The following is a 24,270-nucleotide window of genomic DNA, read 5'->3' as shown; positions in this document are numbered from 1 at the left end:
GTATATGTAAAAATAAGTCAAAAGTCCAGGAAGATTACCAGAGTTTGTACTGTCACTCTGTGGTGAGGCAGTGAGGCACAGTCAGTGATGCGTTGTATACTCTGATGGTTGTTGGAATTAAGGACTTCCTGTGCCGTTCAGTGTTGCATCTAGGGAGTCTTAGTCTAACACTGAACATGCTCCTTCTATCAGCCAAGTCTGTGTATAGCGTGTGGGAGGGGTTGTCCATGATGGCGTGGAGCTTAGCAAGGCTCTTCCTCTCTGACAGAGGAAGAGTCTAGCTCCACTTCCACCATGTTACTGGCCTTCCTGACCAGCTTATTTGTCACATATAAGGTACATGTACATTACAGTGAAATGCTTGGTTCTGTATGAGCCCCCTGAGATTGTGCTTCAGACAGTAAAAAAGTTAAAAAAAATAAAGACCAAACACTATACAAAATATACAAACTAGTACAAGTACACAATGCAAACAAATGCAAAGATGAGTTAGAGAGGTAGTGCAAATCTTTTACTAATAAATGGATACAATATGGTGTAATGTTAAAGGTGAGTGTAACTGAGGGGTACAATTCCCTGACTGTATTGTTAAGTATGGTATTATTAAACCACTACCTCTTGTACTTTAACTTCTGGCCATCCAGTACATGATATAAATATGATGAACACTTTCCCACCTGATGAAACGAAGTCCACACAAATGTACAAATCGAATATTTAATATAGCAAAAGGTATATACAACGTTCACTTGTTTACACTTATGATTTGAAATATGCACTTGTATGGCAAATGAGTATTCGTAGGTAAATCAACATTGAATGTCCAATCTCTGGTTACGCAGGGAGTAAGTATACAACCCGGTTCTCTAGGAAACTATAGCGATGGTACTTAAATGATTATAGCTGGATACTCTAAAGGGGGGGGGGTCCCGCTGGTTGTAAGACAGTAGGAGGGGGGGGTTAGAGAAGCCGCTGGCGGTATCCCATCTGGCCGACGATTTCTTGGGAGAATTCAAAGTCTTGAACACGGTGCCCACAGAACCTCGGTCCGCAGACGAATACAGCTGGACCCTCTGGTGGACGGTAGCTGCCGGTCCACAACGGAGAGACGTGAGGCGACCTCACTGGTGTAGAGCGCCGTCTCACCTGGAGTCCTCTCCGGGGGGTAGTTCCAACACTCCGCAGTGTTGGCCGTTATCCATGGAATAATCAAAGCACCCAAAGCATAATCCAAGCCGTGGAAGGCTCGCCGTCGTCCGGGTAGAGTAATCCAATATACAGGTCCAGTCGCCCTGGCCCGGAGCTCCTCGGATGCAAGCACCAGTAGTGGTCTGCCCAGCCTGGTTAAGACTCCAGATAACGTCAGGAACGATGGGGGTACTGATAACTTTATAACTCTAACCGAACGATGCACCATACATAAATAGACTATTATTAGCTTAATAGAATACGTCCAACTCGACGGTATAGTGCCAAACTATGACTATTCAACTATTAATCCACACGATATCTCAATGCCTATTCTGAGGCCAAGTAGGCCTTACTGCACCACACGTGCGTCGTGGGTGAGGCTTCGCGTCTGTTACTCGGTTGGAGGGTAAAGAACTGGACTAAAAGAAAGTTGTACTTTACTTGCGCCATATATATATGCGCTACGAACAAATAGTACCATTCGTATTTCGCCAGACGTATTCCTACGCGGAACCGGGCTTGCCACGACATGTTGGGCGGCACGATTGAACTTGAACCTAGGGGGTATGGCTGCTGGCGCCAGGTTCTCGTCCAATGGTAGAATGAAACTATTATGGGCTGTTTAGTAGACTAAAGGGATATTCAGTGCATATTGTTACAAGGAATATACAGGGGATATCAAACGATATACAAATACAATTAAATATATATATATAAATAAATATATATATTCGGTTTAATCTGATCCTTCACAACAGTGAGTGTTATTCCATACACATGGAATATGTATCTCGATACGATAGAGGGCACACATTGTGAAAACAAAGAACAATTTACCGCCTAATAGAGGCCTTGCACAGAGTGTTTAGAATGCCCATTTCTCCTTGTTAGGGACCAAGCAGTGAGACAATGAGGAAACAGGAGTTGTAGATGAAAACTGGGTTTTTATTTACCCACAAGGTGCAAAACCATTGCAAACCAATAATTTGATAACTAGGCCTATAGATGGGTTTCTCGTCCACGTCAGCAAGTAGGCCAAAAGGAACGTAATAATCCTGGTCAGAACAATGGGGCACTGTATATAGAGGATACTTTGTAGGACATGACCTCGAGAACATTTGAACCTGTTTGGGGAGAGATTTCACACAGACACAACTAGGAATGAGGAAGATATGGATAGTGGTTTACCATTGTATCTTTGTTCCTGGATTGTAGCCAGCTCTTCATAACAACTCATCAACAATAGTCTTCCGGGATTCTGAAATCGGGGAGGAGATAGCGGGGGGAGCAAATGAATGAATGTGGATGAGAGCCGTGATGTAAGTGATTGCAGCTACGGCTGTGGGGGTACTGGAGACATGATCGAATAGACTTGTATGCGCCTGAATCTCCTGAACACGGCGCAACCCATTCCTAATCGATCAGAACTAAATCGGCAGAGAAAAAGCCCATTTTTAAGCACCTATTCCCCATGCACATGCGCAGATTGCCCACGGATTGTGACGCCACGCACACCCGCCCTGGACTGTTCCATCAGAGGGGGGAGCTTCGGTGGTAGTGTGAGTGGCTACAGACCACTGCACTTAAATATAAACATTAGTCTACCTGGAGACTCAATGAGGTAATTGTAGATGTCGCCATAAGACGCGTCTGGCCATTTAGTGGGATCATTGTTTCATTATCCTGTTCGGCTGAAAGGACACTGGCCACCGAAGCTCGCCCCTCTGATGGAACAGTCCAGGGCGGGTGTCCATGGCGTCACAATCCGTGGGCAATCTGCGCATGTGCATAAAAAATTGGCTTTAAAAATTGGCTTTTTCTCTGCCGATTTAGTTCTGATCGATTAGGAATGCAACCACTTACATCACGGCTCTCATCCACATTCATTCATTTGCTCCCCCCGCAATCTCCCCGATTTCAATGTAACGCGGAAGTGTAGTGGTCTATTAGGCGCTCTACAAATTAAAGTTATTATTATTATTATTATTATTCTGTTTACAATTGAACATTCCATGAAAATTATCTATAAATTCTGCATCTTCTGAAACATTTATAAACGGAAAATTCATAAAAAATTGCACCAAAATTTGGTAAATTCCAGTAAATATTGCAATTTTGAAATTGTTTTCTTCTCTTAAGTAGGCGATTATGCAAATGTGGCTAATTATATAAATAAAAAAAGTTGCCTAACATTTACAACTTAGCATCCGGCAGTTTCTGAGTGCTGGGTATCCGTACTATCCATATCCATCATAAAACTTTGGTGGTTCCGAAATTTCCGGGTTCACAATGGGGCTCTATGGGATGGCAAATAGACTATACCGTAGTTGTGTGTTGATAGCCTACCTAAAGCCATAAAGAGGCATTTCTTCACTATATTTTATTATGGTGAAGAAATGAATGCCAAGTTAAGGTTGGTTCTATAGTTTAGTCCTTAATTGTCAGTGTACAGTTGGTGCACTTGGTAGCTCACTCCATCTGCACATAAGAATATGTGGGTGGACAAAACATGGCATTGCAAAACAATGCAATTTTTTGTTCTCCCTGTATTCCTTTCTCAGCCTCTCTCTCTTTGTCTCCCTCTCTCTGTGTGTCTCTCTCTGTCCGTCTGTCTCTCTCTTTCTGTATTTCTCTGTCTCTATTTCTCTCCCTCTCCGTCTGTCTCTGTTTTTCTTTCTCTCTCTCTCTCTCTTTCTCTCTCTCTCTCTCTCTTTCGCTCTTTCTCTTTGTGTCTCTGTCTCTCTCTCTAGGCTAAGGAGTATTTTGAGATGGATGGTCATGTAACAGACCATATAGAGGTAGTTCAGGACCACAGCGCTCTGTTCAAGACACTGGCATTCTTCGAGGAGGATGTTGAGAGACGTTGTAAGATGCATAAACGCCGTGTTGACATGCTAGAGCCCATCTGCAAAGGTAGTGCACTTTTTTTTCTTCTTTTTTTTTTTTATGTCGTCACAACTTGATTTCTGCATTAGAATGTATTCAGACTACAGATCTTGAATTATAGATTAGACAAATGTTACTAGAGTAGTCTAGGGGTTAGTATTTTTGGCAATCCAGAGGTCTAGCCCTAACCTGGAGTCTAGTCAAGGGAAAACTTAGCTTAACAACCAGCCCATACAAACTGTGAAGGAAATGGAGAAAACTATTATATTCCTGTCATCCTAATATTGTACTATGTATATATATATATATATATATATATCACATTTGGAGCTGTAGTCAATGGGCGTAGTCTTTTAGATGCCAAGGTATTCTAGAGAGTCTACCGTAGCGAACTATTACTGGCTGCGTCGGCCAATCGGAGCGCAAAACGGCAAACGCGGAACTGGCTACCTTATGAACTATCAAGCAAGACAACACGAGACAAACTGAAACATGGCAGCAGCAAATGATACCGTCGATGTTGTTGCGGATTTATTAACAGTTCCCTTTTCAAGAAGAACATTCAATGAAAAGATGGACATTGTCAAAAAAGGCCGCCCAACCCCAGAAGGACTGGAAATCAGCCAGGCATCAACGGCCGGTTACGAGCGACATTTCCAGGCTAGCAATTGGGAACGGTACCCCTGGATGACTGGCTCGGTTTCACGGAAGAAGCTTTTCTGCTGGGAATGTTTGTTGTTTGGGACCGACAAGGGTGCGTGGAACTTTAGAGGCTTCGATAACCTTAGCTGTTTAACAAAGTCTGCACAAAAGCATGAAGGCTCGGCAAGTCACCTTAAGGCAACAATTAGTCTGAAAACATTTGGAGACGCAAGGATTGATTTACAGCTGGATGAACAGAGATGGAGAGAAACAACGATGCACAACGAAAAGGTCAAAAAAAATCGGGAGATTTTAAAACGGCTCATACACTGCGTGGTTTTCCTAGGGAAACAGGAGATGGCTTTCAGGGGCCATGATGAGAGTGGAACATCTTTGAACCGGGGGAATTACCTGGAGCTTTTGTCATTTTTAGCAGAATATGATCCAGCTTTGCACTACCATCTGACCACTTCCAAGGTATTTATTGGAACCTCAAGTCAAATACAGAACGATTTGATAAGTGCTGTTGCTGATGTGATGAATGACGAAATTAAAGAAGAATTAAGGAACGCGTCATGTGTAGCTCTAATGCTGGACGAAACGTCAGATGTGAGCAATGCTGCACAGCTGTCGATTGTTCTTCGTTATGTAACAGACGGTGGCGTAAAAGGTTCATTAAATATGTGGATGTGTCGGGGGGCAAAACAGCAGAAGAGGTTGCAACCCTGGCTCTTAATTTCTTGGAGGAATATGCATGCACAGATAAACTTGTAGCGCAGTGTTACGATGGTGCACCTGTTATGGCCTCGGGACTAAACGGTGTCCAAGCCAAAGTGAAGGAAAGGGTCCCCGATGCGCTTTTCATACACTGTTATGCACATGTCCTTAATTTAGTTTTATCTCAAGGTGTAAAAAAAATCAAGAATGCAAAATCTTCCTCACACCTGTCTTCCATGGCCGCGTTCTTTACTAAATCGCCCAAACGTACGCAAGTGCTTGACCAGATGTGTCAAAGGCGACTGCCACGAGTTGCACCAACTAGGTGGAATTTCACATCAAGATTGGTTTGCGAACAGCAAGGGACACACGACCGATTACATAAGGGAGAAATGGGAGAGAGAACTAGAGATAGAAAGGAAGGGAAGGGAAGGAATGGGGGAACATATGCGAGGTGCAACATTCAACAACAGGATCGAGGATATGGAAAGAGTTTGGATGGAAAAACATAATCAGATTCTTTATAACCCCAGAGCTGAAGGGAAAATATGCACCAACACAAAGAGCATGCTGGAGGATGTGTGGGAAGGAGGGGGCAAATCACACGCACATATTCTGGGGATGTCAGAAGCTGAAGGGGTATTGGGAGGAGATAGGGGAGGCAATGATCAGAATATTAGGATACGGGTTACCACAAACAGGACTGGTGCTTTACTTAGGAGACCTGACACACGAGGGAATACAAGGGGGGGACAAATATTTACCGTACTTTTCTGACTATAAGCTGCAGCTTTTTCACCCATTTTTCGACCCTGCGGCTTATATAACGGTGCGGCTTATATGTGACTCGACGTGACCAAACCCGAAAATGTAAAAATCTAAATATTGCTTTTTTGACTGCATTGAAATGTTATTTATCTGTTCCCTTATTTGCTAAACTTAATACAACTTGTAAATGAGTTAATTCTTGTTATTTGTCCGACAGTATTGTGTCCCAATGCTAATTACATATGGTAATTAAACATTAAAACACCTGCGGCTTATAGTCCAGTGCGGCTTATATATGTACACATCATTCAATTTAGCTGCTGCGGCTTAGTCAGGTGCGGCTTATAGTGCGAAAAGTACGGTAATAAAGATAATGTTGATACCGGCCAGAAAAGCAATAACAAGACTGTGGTACAAAGAAGACCCACCGACAATAGCACAATGGGTAGGAATAGTGGAAGAGATACAGGATATGGAGAGGATAACACACATGCTGAGGTTACAGGAAGAGAAATTTGGAGAAAGATGGGGAAAGTGGGAGGATTACAAGGGGAACGAAAACGACATCACAGAGGAAGAACCAAATACATCACAAGAGGGCGAAGGGTAAAGGAGGAAAGAGGTTCAAATAGGGTCTCTGAACCCATGTCACACACTTAATGTTTTACAATTGTTTTATGTTTTTTTAAGTCAGTATTTTTATTTTTCGTCTTTTGGGCATTACATTTTTTCTTTATTATTTATGTCTGATTAATAGTGTTGTTGAAGTTATTGTATACCGGTATGTTGTGTTGTTTGTCTCAATAAAAATTTAAGTTAAAAAAAAAGAAAAAAAATTGGTTTGCACTGTATTTGAACAGAAAGATGCTCTTAAGGACGTGTTCCAGTACATAGTTGACCACCATGAGGAATTTGACGATACTGCTACAGGCGGTGCTGATGCTCATATATCATACTTGAGCACCTTTGAATTTAGCTTTTTAATTTCAACATTTTATGAAATGTTTTCCCATGCAGATGTTCTTTTTGACATTTTGCAGAGCAAGTCATTTGACATGCAGTTTTGTTTGGCTCGGGTGGGCGAGTTTTGCATTCGCATTGAGGAGCAGAGGCCACGTTTTGATCAACTCTATGACGAGACAGTGAACACCACCGGTGTGCCACCTGGGCGCAGAGCGTGCGGAGATCCACGTACATACTACAAGAAGGTGCATGATGGCATTCTGGATCCCACGCAGTTCACCATCTATAAGAAAACGTTCCCTGAAACTGCTTTCACAAGCCTGACTGACAGCTACGGGCCGCGTTTTGACTTGCCACGGCTGAAAACCGAACTCGGTGTCATGTATTCTATGGCAGATTTTCAGGGAAAGGACCCATCTGACCTTCTTCTATTTCTTCAACAAAAAAAACTCAGTGAAAGCATGAAGCAGCTATATAAACTGACGTGTTTAGTTGTAACTATCCCTGTCACCACCTCAACCGTGGAAAGGACATTTTCTGCCCTCAAGCGCATTAAAACATATGCGAGGAATACAACCTGACAAGCCCGACTCTGCATTATCCTCCATGTCAATTGAAAAAGAAATGCTCCTGGATCTGAAAAGGACTGATCAGCTGTATGACCGGGCCATTGAAAAGTTCACCCAAACGGACAGGAGGATGGATTTCGTCTTCAGGTGAACCACGTCAAAATGGTGAGTGAAACAAATTAATTTATATTGATCTGCCGCTGCGCATTTTATTTCCACACAAATATATGTCTGTCTTGAAATATTGGCTGGGCTGCTGTGCGTTTCATTTGGTCATTCTTGACTTGATCTTTCTTTGCATACCGTAACTTCCCTCTAAGCACAATTTGAATTGTATTAAAATAGTTACATTTGTTTCGTTGTTGCTTCACCATGCATGTCTAATAATGACAACTCGCTGGGAGGCGGAGATCGGCATTGGTTTCAGCGATCACGCAACGTTGAACCACACGATAATGTTGCCGTCTCTCTCTGCTTTCTCAATTCTTCGCTTGATATAATTAATACAAATGTCCAATATAACGGAATTTGTTAGCTCATACAAATGTGATTATAACAGACTGCTGTTTAGTGTCGGGCCGACTGCCCACAGAACGGTCTATTTTATTTCAAGTCAGCAGCAGCAGCACGGAGTATCGAGGGACTTATTTTATTTGGAATATAATATTAATAATATATAATAAGATTATGAAGGCCCGGTTAACTCCGGTACGCTTCGCCACTGATATATATATATAATACACAACTTGGTTGGGCTCAGAAATACATAAACATTGTGTGTGCATAATGCGTAGCACACCCTTCCCTCAGATGTCTAGACAGGGAAATGACAGACCTGGGAACAGAAGTAGAAGTGTATATATATATATATTGTGGCAGATATCACCCCCCCTCATGGATATGTGAAGGACGGGAGATATTAATGACACGGAAGGAGTGGAAACGATTAGGTAGCTGATTAATACTGATAGAACCCACCTGTGCATCATTAGTTCACCCACATCCCACACGCACACACCCCAGACACACACTACAAATACACTAGGATAGAGAGAGTTGAGTTGAGTGGAGGTGAGGTTGGAGTTGTGTATTGAGAGAGAGATTGTTGTGTACGGAGTTTTGCGAGGTGAGGTAGTGAGAGGAGAGGTGAAGGCGAGAAGGTGTTCATTGTGTACTGGACCCTAGACTGGCTGAGAAACCTCCTTGTGTACTGACCCTGGACCGGACGACTACTCTTGAGTATTGAACAATCCCTTTTTTGTACGAGAGCCTGTTTTTGTGTTTTGACCATCGGACTGTATTACGACCATTCTATTTGCTTATTGAACTATATTCTGCCTGTAATCAATAAATATTCGTATTGGGCGGCTAAGTGGGCGCAGTGGGCAAGGCGCTCGCCACTAATGCATGAGATGCTGGGTTCGAGCCCAGCTCTCAGCGTTGCTTCCGGCTTGGCTGGTCGTTCATACTAATAGTATTAGGTATGCAGTATTAGGGGGTGGGAAAGCCGGTGGGTGGGGATCGGACGTTGTGGACAGCGACTCCTACAGGTCGGTTGGTGTGCCTGTACAGCAGAATCAGGAAGCAATGGGGGCAGCGTGAGCCTCCCACGCGTTACTCCTCGCCGCTGAGAGATCCCGCTGTACAGGTGAAAAGATGCGACGGCTGCCTCCTCGTGTACCGGAGGGGACACGTGATGCAAGGCTTCGTCCACATTGCAGCCGACCAGTGGGAGGCATGGTCTAACAACGTTCGAGACAGGGGAGGGTAGAATTGGATAATACGAAATTGGGATGGGAGAAAAATAGAAAATGGGGAGAAAAAGTAGATACAAAAAATATATATATTGTTATTGATTGTTATACAACGTAGGGCTGGGCGATATGGCCAAAAACGTTATCGCGATAAAATTATAAAATTATTTTCATATAACTCGATATCGATAATTATCGTCGATATAATGTCTGTCAAGTTTAATTAACTTCTTATGCCCGGCGCCGATGGACGGGCTATTAACACTTTGGTTGCCTTGGGTTAAATTCATGATATACCATAGGTTGCCGGCTCTATTTGTCTATGGAGAAGTACCCCTTCTTTGCATGGCTATAACTTTTTAAATTCTATTGCTACATTGCCATTATTAGGGCCCATTCAAAGTCCTATATGTATTGTTCATTGTGTAGCAACGTTAAACTTTTTCATTCACATATTCATAGTAAAGTATGGTCTAATGTATAAGTATGTTTTCATCTCTTTCTGCAGCTTTCTCCAGAACGTGATCTATAGCCCCAAATGCATTATATTGATGATGCAATACAGTTTTATGGCAATCAGCGCGATATAAAAAATTCCAACTAGACGTACTTCTAGAAGTTACTACACGTCATCTGATGTTGACCGGATGGGCTAGGGGGCGTTTATAATTCCGTGGGCAGCGTTATACCAATCATCTAATGTGGGTCAAATGTTGATAATAGCAGTTAGTATCGAAGACGGTAATGTTACACGCTAAAACTCACCCCAGTCTCTGCGCGCCGTTGGGCGATCATCGTAGAGTAGAAATCTTATCATTATGGGATGTAAATTTACCCGGTCCATCTCCAGCTTGTATAATGGTATATACGTCCAAATCATGTTGTTTATCGAGTTATTGGCAATCGATCACTGTGTAGCGTGACGAGCCAGAGTCCCGGGACCTATAGCGAGTGCCCGGAAGTAATACGGACGTCTAGCAGAACCTCTATGGCACATCCTGTTAAGCGATTGCGCCGATCGGCCACCAGATGGCGCTCCTGAACCGCCAGAGAGCTCAGTGGGTCCTGCTGGTGGATCTCAGGCCAGCGGAGGGGACATATGAATCCGATCGCAGATTTTTGAAATATTGATATAAGGACGCTGTACAGCGTCCTCCGGCAACTTGAGCATGGCCGGCAATGACGTCTAAAGACGTTTCATGGCAGCCAAAGTGTTAATAGACTTGTTTTTCTGCTGCGAATGTCTCGAGTTGATGTCGTCATCAGTCCGCGCACGTTAGCAGTTAGCCAGAGCGAGCAGTGTATCCCATGACAATCTACTAAATATCCCTAAAATACTCTGTTCCGCCCCAATACATTGCAACGACGTCCACCGTATACCACACACTACTATAACCGTGGCATCAGAATTCACGCCACACACATACTCGGCACGTAAATATATAAAATAGTGCGGTGCAAGCTAATTATCCTAGCCAGCCAAACTATAAAATTGCGCCGTGCAAGCTAATGATCCTAGCCAGCCATATTTCCAATGTACTAAATATCCCTAAAATACTCTGTTCCGCCCCAATACATTGCAACAACGTCCACCGTATACCACACACTACTATAACCGTGGCATCAGAATTCACGCCACACACATACTCGGCACGTAAATATATAAAATAGCGCCGTGCAAGCTAATTATCCTAGCCAGCCAAACTATACAATTGCGCCGTGCAAGCTAATTATCCTAGCCAGCCATGTTTCCAATGTATTAAATATCCCTAAAATACTCTGTTCCGCCCCAATACATTGCAACGACGTCCACCGTATACCACACACTACTATAACCGTGGCATCAGAATTCACGCCACACACATACTCGGCACGTAAATATATAAAATAGCGCCGTGCAAGCTAGTTATCCTAGCCAGCCTTGAGTCCTACCTCTCTACCCAGAGGTGCAGCGCGGGTCTCCTTCGCTCTCGGCCATCTCCTTCACTGATTGGTTGTTAGTGCGTGTGCTCATATCCAAGCTTGGAAAATCGATATATCGAAACTTTGCGACCACGTTTCATGTTTATTTCGAGGAAATAATTTATCGCGATAGTTATCGTTATCGTTTTATCGCCCAGCCCTAATACAATGGCATGCAAATTTCTCGATTCTGATTGGCTGAAACAGTCAATTTACACGTATGTATCTGTCATAATTCCACGCTCTTGGTCCCAGGACCCGCCCACAACTGAATCACTATCACTCCGCGTGCGAGTTTTTAAAACAAACAAGATGGCGGACAATAATCTTTACAAATGGATATGTTGATAGCGTCATAAGTTTAACGACTAAATAAAAACAGATTCTGTCACGGCGAATGTCTTAGTCTCTTACACAATGTTGGATTAGGTCATTGATGGGTCATTGTGGAACAAAATAAAAATCGCGCGGATTGATTGATTGATTAATTGCAATTTTTTATTTTATTTTTATTTTTTTTTTGCCCCTGACTGCAGAGCTCACTCTCTCACACTGTCTGGCACACTCACTCAGTCGCATACACACACACACACACACACACACACACACACACACACACACACACACACACACACACACACACACACACACACACACACACACACACACACACAACACACACACACTCCTGTCTGCAACGGCGGAGGAGAGTCAGACTGAGAGACATAGAAGCAGCTGGGTGCTGCGCTGTTTTAAGTGAGGGTGGACTGAATGGATATGTTGATAGTGTCATAACGACTAAATAAAAACCGATTCTGTCACGGCGAATGTCTTAGTTGCTTAAACAATGTTGGATTGATGGGTCATGGGTCATTGTGGAACAAAATTAAAATCGCGCGAATTGATTGATTGATTAATTGCAATTATTATTTTTTTTTACCTACTTTCTATAGAAGCATCTAAGAATGAAGTTCTATAGAAAGTAGGTTAAAAACTAAAGAAAAGTTGGATGTGTTACTGTATTTGTAAATCTGGTATGTCATAAAGTCTTTCTCTGGTCTGCATCCCCTTAACAATTGTGTGTATTGAACCGTACTGTATTGTACCCATTCTGCATCTGGTAATAAAATGTTCAATCAATCAATCAATCATTCCAATAACACACAGTTGGATGTGTTAGTTTGTTGGATGTCTAGGTGAAAGACAGTTGGATGTGTTAGTTCGTTGGATGTCTTAGTTGAGAGACAGTTGGATGTGTTAGTTTGTTGGATGTTGCTGGATGTCTTACTGAGAACAGTTGGATGCACTTCCGAGCTGCTTCCACATGGAGGCAACTTCTCTTTTTTGTTGTTGTGGGAACAACTTTTTGTGGCGGATGGTTTTTTCAATAAATCTTCGATTAATGTGTGTTTATTGTATAGCAATAAGGTTGGATGAGTTTATTTTTCACAAACCACTCCTGCGCGTGATGTAATGCTTAAATATTGTGTGGACATTTGAATTTGTTTGTTTTTGAACCGTGACGAGTCTGAACACCACCAGGCTCGTCACACTATGTATATATGTATATTAGTGCTGTTGGGTGTTATTTTTTTTTAATCTAATTAATTACATGATTTGTAATTAATTAATCTAATTAAATGCATTTTTATCGCATAACCATTTTAGGCCTGATATTTGATATTCTATAATCATATTTCAAATTGCATGTGTCCGGATGGCAGAATTCAGTACTGTATCTACAAAACCTTCTGTTTAATCATCTTCCCTTTATTCATTTGCTTAGATTTTTTAGGTCTGGTAAATTTATTTAAATTTTTTTGGATTATCTTTTCCCCCCTTCTTTTTCCGTTTTTCTCCCCTCCCAATGTTAGTCGTTATGCCAATCCCCTTCCTGGTCGTTGCGCACTTTACCCCCTACCATTGGTCTGGGAGGGCGGAGACTATCACATGCTTCCTCCGACACATGTGTACACAGCCCACCACTTCTTTTCACCTGGCAGCGCGGACTCTCACTAAGAGAGTGTAACGTGTGGAAGGTCACACTACCTCTCTTAGATCCTTCCCTCGCTGTGCAGGCGCCCCGACCGAACTGTAGGAGTCGCTGTCTACAACGACCAGGACCCACCCACCGGCTTCCCTCCCGCTGACTCTGCCAATCGAGCCAGTATGACGGCCGGCCAAGCCGGAAGCAACGCTGACAGCTTGATTCGATACCAGTGTTTCTTGCGTTGGTGACAAGCGCCTTGTCCGCTGCGCCACCCAGCCGCCTAGGTCTGGTAAATTTTATCATGGTGTTATTCAGTCAAAAATAAATTAATAAATTAATAAAATAATTGAGTTGATATTCTCATTTGGTTCTGGGAATTCCCTGATATCCATAGATGTCCCTAGAATCAGATACCAAGAACATTTAAAAAGAAAAAAAAAGTCTGTAAATGTTTATTCTACGTTCTTATGGAATGAATGCGATTTTTAAAAAAATCTTTTTTTCAATTTTTTTTTTTTAATTTTAAATTAATTTTGAGTTAATTTTCATAACACGATAATTTGCTGTGTAATTAATTAATCTAATTAACGCGATAAACTGACAGCCCTAATATATATATATTAGTGCTGTCAATCGATTAAAATATTTAATCACGATTAATCGCATGATTGTCCATAGTTAACTCGCGATTAATCGCAAATTAATCGCATTTTCTTTTTTACCTTAAACGGATCTTTTTCAAGTTCCAAGTTTTAATACTCTTATCAACATGAGAGTCAACAAATGCTTGCTTTATGCAGCCATTTAACACAAAAGGATGACCCTCATGCATTGCAAATTTGCATCAAATTCAAAACAGAGTGATGCACAAAATAACTTAAAAGAAAATAATAATTTAAAACAATGAATAAAGTGTGCATGAAATAATAGGGGAAAGAAAACGTTAGGAACTTGTTACATTCACCCACACAAGGGCTGAGTAATCACACCCCCCCCTCTCTCTCACACACACACTCTCCCAGCTCTCTCTCTCTCTTGCCCCTTTCTCATCTCTCTCACCCCCCTCTCTCTATATATATATCTCACACACACACACACACACACACACACACACACACACACACACACACACTTCAGAAACAAACATAGTATCAATGAGAGCATCAATAATACACCTGAGTGAAGTCTAGTTAAAAAAAAAGAAAAAAATCTTTAAAAGTTAATCGTGAGTTAAAAGAAATAGTGGCGTTAATAGAATCGGGCGATAACGTGGTAATACCGCGTTAACTTTGACAGCCTTAATATATATATTAGTATAAAATATTTAATCTGATTAATCGCAAAATTGTCCATAGTTAACTCGCGATTAATCGCAAATTATCTACCTAAAAAAGTTTTAATACTCTTATCAACATGAGAGTCAACAAATGCTTGCTTTATGCAGCCATTTAACACAAAAGGATGACCCTCATGCATTGCAAATTTGCATAAAATTCTAAACAGAGTGATGCACAAAATAACTTAAGAAAATAATAATTTAAAACGATGAATAAAGTGTGCATGAAATAATAGGGGAAAGAAAACGTCAGAAACAAACATAGTATCAATAATACACCTGAGTAGGGCGGCCAGGTAGCGCAGCGGACTAGGCGTCTGTCTACCACCACAGAGACAGTGGGATCGAATCCAGCTGTGGTGCTTCCAGGTTGGCCGACCGTCCATACTATTTAATTTTTTGAATTTTTATTTATCCTTTATTTATCCAGGAATGTCCCATTGAGATACAAGATCTCTTCTTCCAGGGAGTCCTGACCAACACGGCACACAACAAGTTTCAACATAAAAACAAGGGCATTAAACAAAAAACATACAATTCAAATATAAATACAGAAGGCCATTTGTGCAGTGGCAAGGAGCATAATCAGATCAGCAATAGCATCAGGTAAAACAGTTACATGTTTCATAAAGGGCTAATTGTAGCATACCTTTAAAAGCATTCACAGTAGGAAGTGCCTCTAGACAAAGTTTTATTTGCAGCGTATTCCATAAAAAGGGAGCATAGTGGGAGAATGCAGCTTTACCAAGCTCTGACTGCATCAAAGGAACATTTAAAAGCATCCCATTTGCTGCTCGTCTGGTATTAAAAAAGCAAGTATAAAAGGACAGAAGTCTGGAGATATATAAGGGTAGCTTACCTAGCAATGACTTGAGGATAAAAATCAACATATGTGATTGTCTTCTTTGGTACAGAGGACCATCCTAATGACTGATACAAAGTGCAGTGGTGGGTGCGAGAGCCTGCACCCGTTACAAAACGTATGGTACGCAGAATCCAGCTTTTTAAGCAGGGAGGAAGGAGCATGCATATAGATTACATCGCCATAGTCTAATACAGGCAGAAAGGAACTCTGCATACTAACACAATTGGCAGTGTTAGCGGGTGGGAAACCTGGCGAGGGTGGGTCCTGGTCGTTGTAAACAGCGACTCCTACAGTTCGGTCGGGGCGCCTGCACAGCAAGGGAAGGATCTGGGAGAGGTAGTGTGACCTTCCACACGTTACACTCTCCCAGTGAGAGTCCGCGCTGCGAGGTGAAAAGAAGCGGTGGGCTGGGTACACGTGTCGGAGGAAGCATGTGATAGTCTCCGCCCTCCCGGACCGACGGTAGGAGGTAGAGTGCGCAACGACCAGGAAGGGGATTGGGAATTGGCATAACGACTAACATTTGGATGGGAGAACAATCGGAAAAAAGGAGAAAAAATAATAATAAAAAAATAATACACCCGAGTGAAGTCTAGTAAAAAGAATATATATATATTATATATATATATATATTTTTTTAAATAAAGTTAATCGTGACTTAAAAAAAGTAGTGGCGTTAATAGAATCGGGCGTTAATACCGTGTTAACTTTGACAGTCTTAATATATATATATATACATATCTCTCTCTCTCTCTCTCTCTCTCTCTCTCTCTATGTAGAGCTGAATGTTCAGTACTACCTCCTGATCAGTCGTCAGCTGATGTTTGAGTTAGCTGAAGCGTATTATGAGATGATGGACCTGAAGGATGTTGCGTTCAGACAGACTGACCAGAATCTGGAGAACCTGGACGGACACAGCATCAGGAAGTACAACCATCTGTGTTCCTCCTCCACCAAGTAAGACTGTCTCTCCCCTCCTCTCCTGTCATCTCCCCCCACCCTCTCCTCCTTTCTCATCTCCTTACTCTCCTCGCTCCTCCTTTCTCATCACTCTCCCCTCCTCTCTCCTGGACCCTCTCCCGTCATCTCTTCTCTCCTCCTCTCCTCTCTTCTCACTCTCCTCTTTTCTCATCTCCTCACTCTCTTCTTATCCCCTCCCCTCTCTTTTCTCATCTCCTCACTCTCCTCTCCTCTCTCTTCCTTTCTCATCGCCTCACTCTCCTCTCTCTTCCTTTCTACTCTCCTCACTCTCCTCTCCTCTATCTTCCTTTCTCATCTCCTCACTCTCCTCCCCTCTCTCTTCCTTTCTCATCTCCTCTCCTCTCTCTTTCTTTCCCCTCACTCTCCTCTCCACTCTCTCCTCTCCTCTCCAGGTACTACCAGATGTTCCTGGACTCTCTGCGGTCTCGTGAGGGGAAGTTTCCCGAGCGTTTGGAGGAGGAGGTTCTGAGACCAGCTCTGGTGGCCCACTTCAGGATGGCTCGTCTCCAAAGTCGCCTGCTCTGCCCTGGGATAGGCGCCCAAATAGACAACCTCAACAAGTCCCTGGAACACTACCAGTATGTACTGTTATTTACATGATAAGACCTCTACCAGTATGTACTGTTATTTACATGATAAGACCTCTACCAGTATGTACTGTTATTTACATAAGACCTCTACTCGTATGTACTGTTATTTACATAAGACCTCTACCAGTATGTACTGTTATTTACATAAGACCTCTACCAGTATGTACTGTTATTTACATAAGACCTCTACCAGTATGTACTGTTATTTACATAAGACCTCTACCAGTATGTACTGTTATTTACATAAGACCTCTACCAGTATGTACTGTTATTTACATAAGACCTCTACTCGTATGTACTGTTATTTACATAAGACCTCTACCAGTATGTACTGTTATTTACATAAGACCTCTACCAGTATGTACTGTTATTTACATAAGACCTCTACCAGTATGTACTGTTATTTACATGATAAGACCTCTACCAGTATGTACTGTTATTTACATAAGACCTCTACCAGTATGTACTGTTATTTACATAAGACCTCTACCAGTATGTACTGTTATTTACATAAGACCTCTACCAGTATGTACTGTTATTTACATAACACTTCTACCAGTATGTACTGTTATCCAAATGTTAAGCCATCTACTAGTATGCACTGTTGTTTAAATAGATTCTCTACCAGTATGTACTGTTATTTACATAAGTCATCTCTCCTATCCTCTTCTAGTATGTACTATTATTAAAACGATAGGACCACTATACTATTATTTAAAGGATATGAGCACTATACTATTATTTAAAGGATAATACCACTATACTATTATTTAAACGATAGGACCACTATACTATTTAAACGTTAAGACCACTATACTATTATTCAAACGATAAGACTATAATACTATTGGATTTGTGAAGATTTTTTGTTCTTATGTCTCCACAGTGAACGTAGAATCCAAAAGAAACCGTAGAAATACTTGATGAATTGAAGTTAATGGAGATTTGGTTTAACATTAGCAAAGTTATATCAAAACATCCATTTCCAAACTCTCACAATTTGTGCAGTATAGTAGTCCAAGTCTCATGTATCCAGTTGTATGCTCAGTACTTCACAAACGCATGCATTTTCACTAAAACCTTGCTAATGAAAACATTTCCGGTTCAATGCTGCTCTCAAATGGAAGTTGTGGTCTCGACTTGAAGTGGGTTGAGGTCGTGAGGACACTAGGCAATGCGTCTTGAAGCCACTGAAGCTAACTATTTTCCACTTACAACGTTGTGAATATGACAACGACGGGTCATTCAGATGGACTCTTCTCGTAAACACCGAAAATACAATTTCCATTTGAAGGCAGCACTTAATCTGAAATGTGTTCATTAGCAAGTTTTTAGTGAAAATGAGCATACGACTGGATAAATGAGACTTGGATTATACTGCACAAGTTGTGAGAGTGTTTATAAACTGATGTTTTGATATAGTTTTGCTGTTGTTAAACCAAATTCTACATTCACTGTGGAGACATGCAAAAAGAAAAGTCCTTTTTGAGTTAAGCTACATTGGAGAATTTTTTTTAAATCTCTTGCTCTCTAGGTATGTGGCCCAGTATTGCGAGGACCACCCTGAGGCATCGGTTGCTGTGGAAACGGAACTGGAGTTGAGCCAGGATATGGTCAGCCTGCTGCCAATCAAAATCAACCGCATCAAAGCCCAGATGGATGGGTTCGTGGTATAAAAAAGTTTGAGAACCCCTGTTCTAACGGAATAAAATGTTCTAACTTCAAAGTTTTCTCTAGTTCATTCCATTGGTATATAAAACCAATTTAGCCAAGCTCAGTTGTTACATGTAGTTTATCTAAAGCTAAGTAATCCTATGACCTAGTATCATGTGCTCTATTTAAAAGCGATCAAAGAGCAGAGATAATGGGGAGGTTTCATAAGCAGAGCCTTATAGATGAATAAAATACAAGGCATGTCCCTCTTTCTGTTAAAGAAAGCTATCCCACTTTTTCACATAAATGTATCTCCAGTGATAAAACGCAGTGTACTATGATACTCCGCATTGAGGGGTTTTAAGGTGGAGAGAGAGGCATGCATGTACAGAATGTCACCATAATCAAATATAGACATAATTATTGATTGTACTTACTGGCAGTAGAAAAGCATGGATCCAATTTTTACTTTCAACTTTTTAGAAAGGTGTTCCACATGGGTGTTAAAAAAAGAGTCTGTTATCTAACCACATTCCTAAATATTTATAAGATTTTACTATTTCAATTTGAGAACCCTAAAGTGTATGAATACTATTGAGTATTGATCACACAAGACATTGAAAATAAATTACCCATAACTGAGAATGAACTAATGATTCCAATGAAAATGTGAGCAAGCAGTGCAGCAATTATATGAGCACTAAGATGCAGGAGACAAGGATCAAGATCATCCTCACCACCTGACTTCTTTGTGTTTAAGCCTGTAAGTGCTTTATAAACGTCACAGTAGCTTACTGGTCCGTTTCTGTTATTAGAATGGTAAGAATTGGATGAGTTCTAGTCTACTATAGAAGGAGTATAGTTTACTGAAACCATATCAGAAGGCAGTCTATCAAATAAATGGCCAGAGGATATGAAGTGATGATTAAAAGCATTGCACATAACTGTTTGATTTAAAATTAAATAACATGATGTTTTCCAAAAGGTTGATCAAACCACCTGCCTCAAGAAATGTTGAATAATCTGACTGAATCTGCTGCCTTGGTTATAATGATAATACATGTTGTGAATAAATTAATCTACACTAATATGTTGATATGTAATGTGGTATGGAGTAGGTTTCACACGCAGTTTAATCTGGTTCCCAGACCAGTGGGAATCAGTATGTTTTAATGAGCCTGCCTCCCACGGTCGGATACGTTTACTCAGAGTTTGGGTTCTGGATTGAAGAAGGTTCTCCATGAAGGAGAGTCTATTTCTGTATGATGTTGCTTAGTGTGTCTCCTGTCTCAAAATGTGTTTCTGTGTTTTTGTTACCAGCTGTTGATCTGAAGTAAAGAAAATAACTAATATCATTTTGTCAAGTCTGTCCTTCCCATGAAGCCTCTTTGATCAGTGAGTATTTGCCTGGTGTATGTAAGGTGGTCTGGGTTGCTGAGCTAAATCTTAGCGCCATGATTGGTTGGTTTGCCGAACTGCTGAGCAGGGGGGACACAACGGAGCTTTCATGTGATTGGCCTATGAAAAACAGCTGCTCCGATCAGAACAATAACCTGCGGGTTACATCACAGCACAAAATATTGCAATAGAATTAATTAAAGATTAAACTGGACTTTGAAGAAGTGTTTATTCATTGCACACATTGACAATGTCGTCATGCAGTAACACACACATGCGATGGGCAGCACACCGGCACACACAGATACACACGCATGCAATCTTTTCTTTTTGGGTTGCAGATGAAATGTTCCTCTCTGCGTTTGACCCATCCCGTCATCCTTCCCCCCAAGGGCAGACATGGGCTGCGGTGTGGGGCCTCGCCTGGGGACCAATCATAGTGCTCCTGTCCGTCTTCGTCAGGGACGCGACAGCATTAGCGATCTGTTCTGCATGTTTTTCCATTGGGTTTATCTTATCGGGAGGGGAAACCCTTGCAAGCACGGGGAGAATATGCAAACTCCACACAAAGGCCCGGGAGATACCCCACCTGGGTAACTGGCAACCTGGTCCCCAAGCGGGAATCGAACCCTGGACCTTCTAGCTGTGAGGCGACAGTGTTAACCACTACACCATTGTGCCACTGACCGCTGAATGACCGCCCAAGTGGTAAATAGTAATACCAGTGGTAAACTGAGGCTAGTTCCATAATATCCAAGATTATGAGTCTTTTGTGGTGCAAACATACTTTATTAAAAAAAACTACTGGCAGGTTCCCCTGGCTCCCGAAGATAGGGAGAAAACAGCGAAAACATACTTTATTTATTCCACATAAGACAAAACACAATACAGTAACAATAATGATAATAATGAAGAAAATAATAAACCGAATATGACATAACAATTCAATTAAATCAAATAATTTGTAATTATAAATTCTTAAAATATATTCAAATATATATTCAGGTGTAGCTCAGCAAACCAGAACATAACGAGTGCCCACCCACCCCTGCTATCCATCCCAAAAAATGGAACCCCCATAGATCACCACACATAAAGCGAAACATCCCAAGCCCCCACCCACCACGGCTCCCGGCCCATGAGAACCCTGAATCCAGCATCCCAGTGAACCAGAACATCACGCCTCAATGACATTCCGACTCCCAGAGACCCCGTACCCGATGCCCCCACCAGCCCAAAGCCATGACCATCAAAACCACAACAAATGAGGGCCCAAAACACTACCCTGCGTGCAGCGATCCCATAACATACGAGACCCCCCTCCTGAGCCGAACCACCGAAGTGATGGCCTCCCCTAGGATTTATATATATATACTAAGGCTGTCAAAGTTAACGCACAATTATTTTAACGCCACTATGCAAGATTAACGTTTTTAAAAATAAAAATATAATTTTTTTTAATTTATTAGACTTCACTCCGGTGTATTATTGATACACTCATTGATACTATGTTTGTATGTTTGAGAGAGAGGGAGGACGACCGGTGGACATTCCCAGAACATGTGAAGGTAGGTGCCAGTGGCCCCCGGTGCACCGGGAGGCAGCCAGAAGACCCATCATACACGGTTTCCTAGGGGTGAGATATTTGAATGAATATAGTTAAAGTGAATTTGTTGATGATTGGGGTTAGTGTAATGTTAGTCCAGGCTTCTCCCCAATCAAACTCAGGGGCCAGTTCTGGAATATCCTCCCGCCAAATTGTATCTAGGGGGAGGTTCTTATATGTGGACTCAAGTAAGGGTATATAAAAGTCTGAGACGAAGCCTCTTGAGGTTGTTCCGTCTAGGATGAGTCTAAAAAAAGGGTGTTGATGTAGTGGCTGAGCCCACGGGACCCCATGTGTTGATGTAGTGGCTGACCCCACGGGACCCCATGTGTTGATGTAGTGGCTGACCCCACGGGACCCCATGTGTTGATGTAGTGGCTGACCCCACGGGACCCCATGTGTTGATGTAGTGGCTGACCCCACGGGACCCCATGTGTTGATGTAGTGGCTGACCCCACGGGACCCCATGTGTTGATGTAGTGGCTGACCCCACGGGACCCCATGTGTTGATGTAGTGGCTGACCCCACGGGACCCCATGTGTTGATGTAGTGGCTGACCCCACGGGACCCCATGTGTTGATGTAGTGGCTGACCCCACGGGACCCCATGTGTTGATGTAGTGGCTGACCCCACGGGACCCCATGTGTTGATGTAGTGGCTGACCCCACGGGACCCCATGTGTTGATGTAGTGGCTGACCCCACGGGACCCCATGTGGCCCGAGCGCCGCCCTTAGTTGTAAATAAAAAAAAGAGTCGAGATGCCATGGGCATTTGATGGTGCAAGATCTCTGTGCGTTACACCACGTCTAAACCACATGGGAGATGAGAGGACCAAATCGTAATTGGTATTTTTTAATCGAAGTGTTGGAATAGACCATCACCCTCAACATAGGGGCCCCCCAGGGCTGTGTTCTGAGTCCCCTCCTCTACTCCCTGTACACACACGACTGTGTGGCTCAGCGGAGTAGCAATACAATCATCAAATTTGCTGACGACACAGTGGTGGTGGGCCTGATCTCTGCCAACGACGAGAGGGCCTACCTGGAAGAGGTCAAGGTCCTGGCGGGATGGTGCCAGGAAAACAGCCTCTCCCTGAACGTCAGCAAAACAAAGGAGATGATTGTGGACTTCAGGAGGTCGGGGGTCAAGGACTACAGCCCCCTCAGCATCGACGGGGCACCGGTTGAGAGAGTCAACAGCTTTAAGTACCTCGGAGCCTACATATCCGAGGACTTGACATGGACCACACACATTGACAGTGTTGTGAAGAAGGCACGACAACGCCTCTACTTCCTCAGGCGCCTAAGGAAGTTCCAAGTCAGTCAGAAGATCCTTAAGAACTTCTACTCATGTACAATAGAGAGCATCTTGACCGGCAACATCACCTCCTGGTTTGGGAATATCACTGCACAAGACCGAAGCAGACTACAAAGAGTGACACGTTCAGCCGAACGCACAATTGGAGGGGGGCTCCCCACCCTCCAGAACATTTACAACAAGCGTTGCAAGGGCAAGGCTAAGAGAATCATTAAAGACTCCAGTCACCCGAACAACTGCCTCTTTGAACTGCTGCGGTCAGGCAAGCGATACCGGAGTCTCAAGGCGAGCACAGAAAGACTCAGAAGAAGCTTCTATCCCCAGGCCATCAGGCTGCTAAACGAACAATGAATGAACACTACACAACAACAACCACCAAACGCACATAGCACACACATCCACACGCACACACTCACTTTAAACAAACACACTGTCGCACCCACTCCACACACTTTATAGCACACACCCACTTTAAACAAACACACTGTAGCACCCACTCCCCACACTTTATATTTATTGATGAAGGATTGCACTACAACTCGTACACCTTACTGTAAATTGTACCTAAATTGTACCTCATCCCATTTCTGCTTTGCACTAGATAGTACTGTACATTAGTACACTGCATAGTATTGTATATTATATGGTAACTCAGAACATTGTACATATGTCTATACCGAACACTGTGACCTCATTTTCTTCTTCTAAATTACATGCTATACTATGTTATTTGATACTATCTTGTCTAGCACAGTCTCTGGAGCGTAACAGTAAGAAGCATTTTGTATGAAAGTATTCTGTACTTCTGTATGACAACTATTAAAGAAACTTGAAACTAGATTACGTCTTGTAGTCTTAGTGGGGAGACTGTTGCTTCCTCCAAGGCGTGTCATGATATGGCAACCTTGGGGTCAAACCAGTTGATCAAGGGCCTTAATGAGAAGGATAAAAAATATAATAAAAAAATCCGGAATTGCTACACCCCTGTCTTGCTTCCTGCGCTGAGCAGTGGTTCTTTTGATTCTCGGCCGCTTATTGTTCCAAATGAATTTAGATTTATTTTTATCTACTTTTTCTCCTC

At 42.3% G+C, this 24,270-nt stretch overlaps 1 protein-coding gene across 1 annotated transcript in view; it reads left to right on the top strand.

The window, feature by feature from the left end:
• The window catches only part of kifbp (kinesin family binding protein), a 78,248-nt gene extending 57,971 nt beyond the window's left edge, over window positions 1–20,277 (top strand). Inside the window, exons 10-13 of the mRNA XM_084318373.1 lie at window positions 3,942–4,104; window positions 16,423–16,600; window positions 17,017–17,202; window positions 18,749–20,277. Coding sequence (XP_084174499.1) covers window positions 3,942–4,104; window positions 16,423–16,600; window positions 17,017–17,202; window positions 18,749–18,890 — 669 coding nt within the window. The 3' untranslated portion in view covers window positions 18,891–20,277. The remainder of the gene's footprint in view (window positions 1–3,941; window positions 4,105–16,422; window positions 16,601–17,016; window positions 17,203–18,748) is intronic.
• The last annotated feature ends 3,993 nt before the right edge of the window (window positions 20,278–24,270 follow it).

The sequence above is a fragment of the Notolepis coatsorum genome (genome assembly GCF_963971535.1).
Source record: "Notolepis coatsorum genome assembly, chromosome: 1".
NCBI lineage: Eukaryota > Metazoa > Chordata > Actinopteri > Aulopiformes > Paralepididae > Notolepis > Notolepis coatsorum.
Note: the sequence above shows the minus strand (reverse complement) of the source record. Positions and strands in the feature narration are given on the sequence as shown.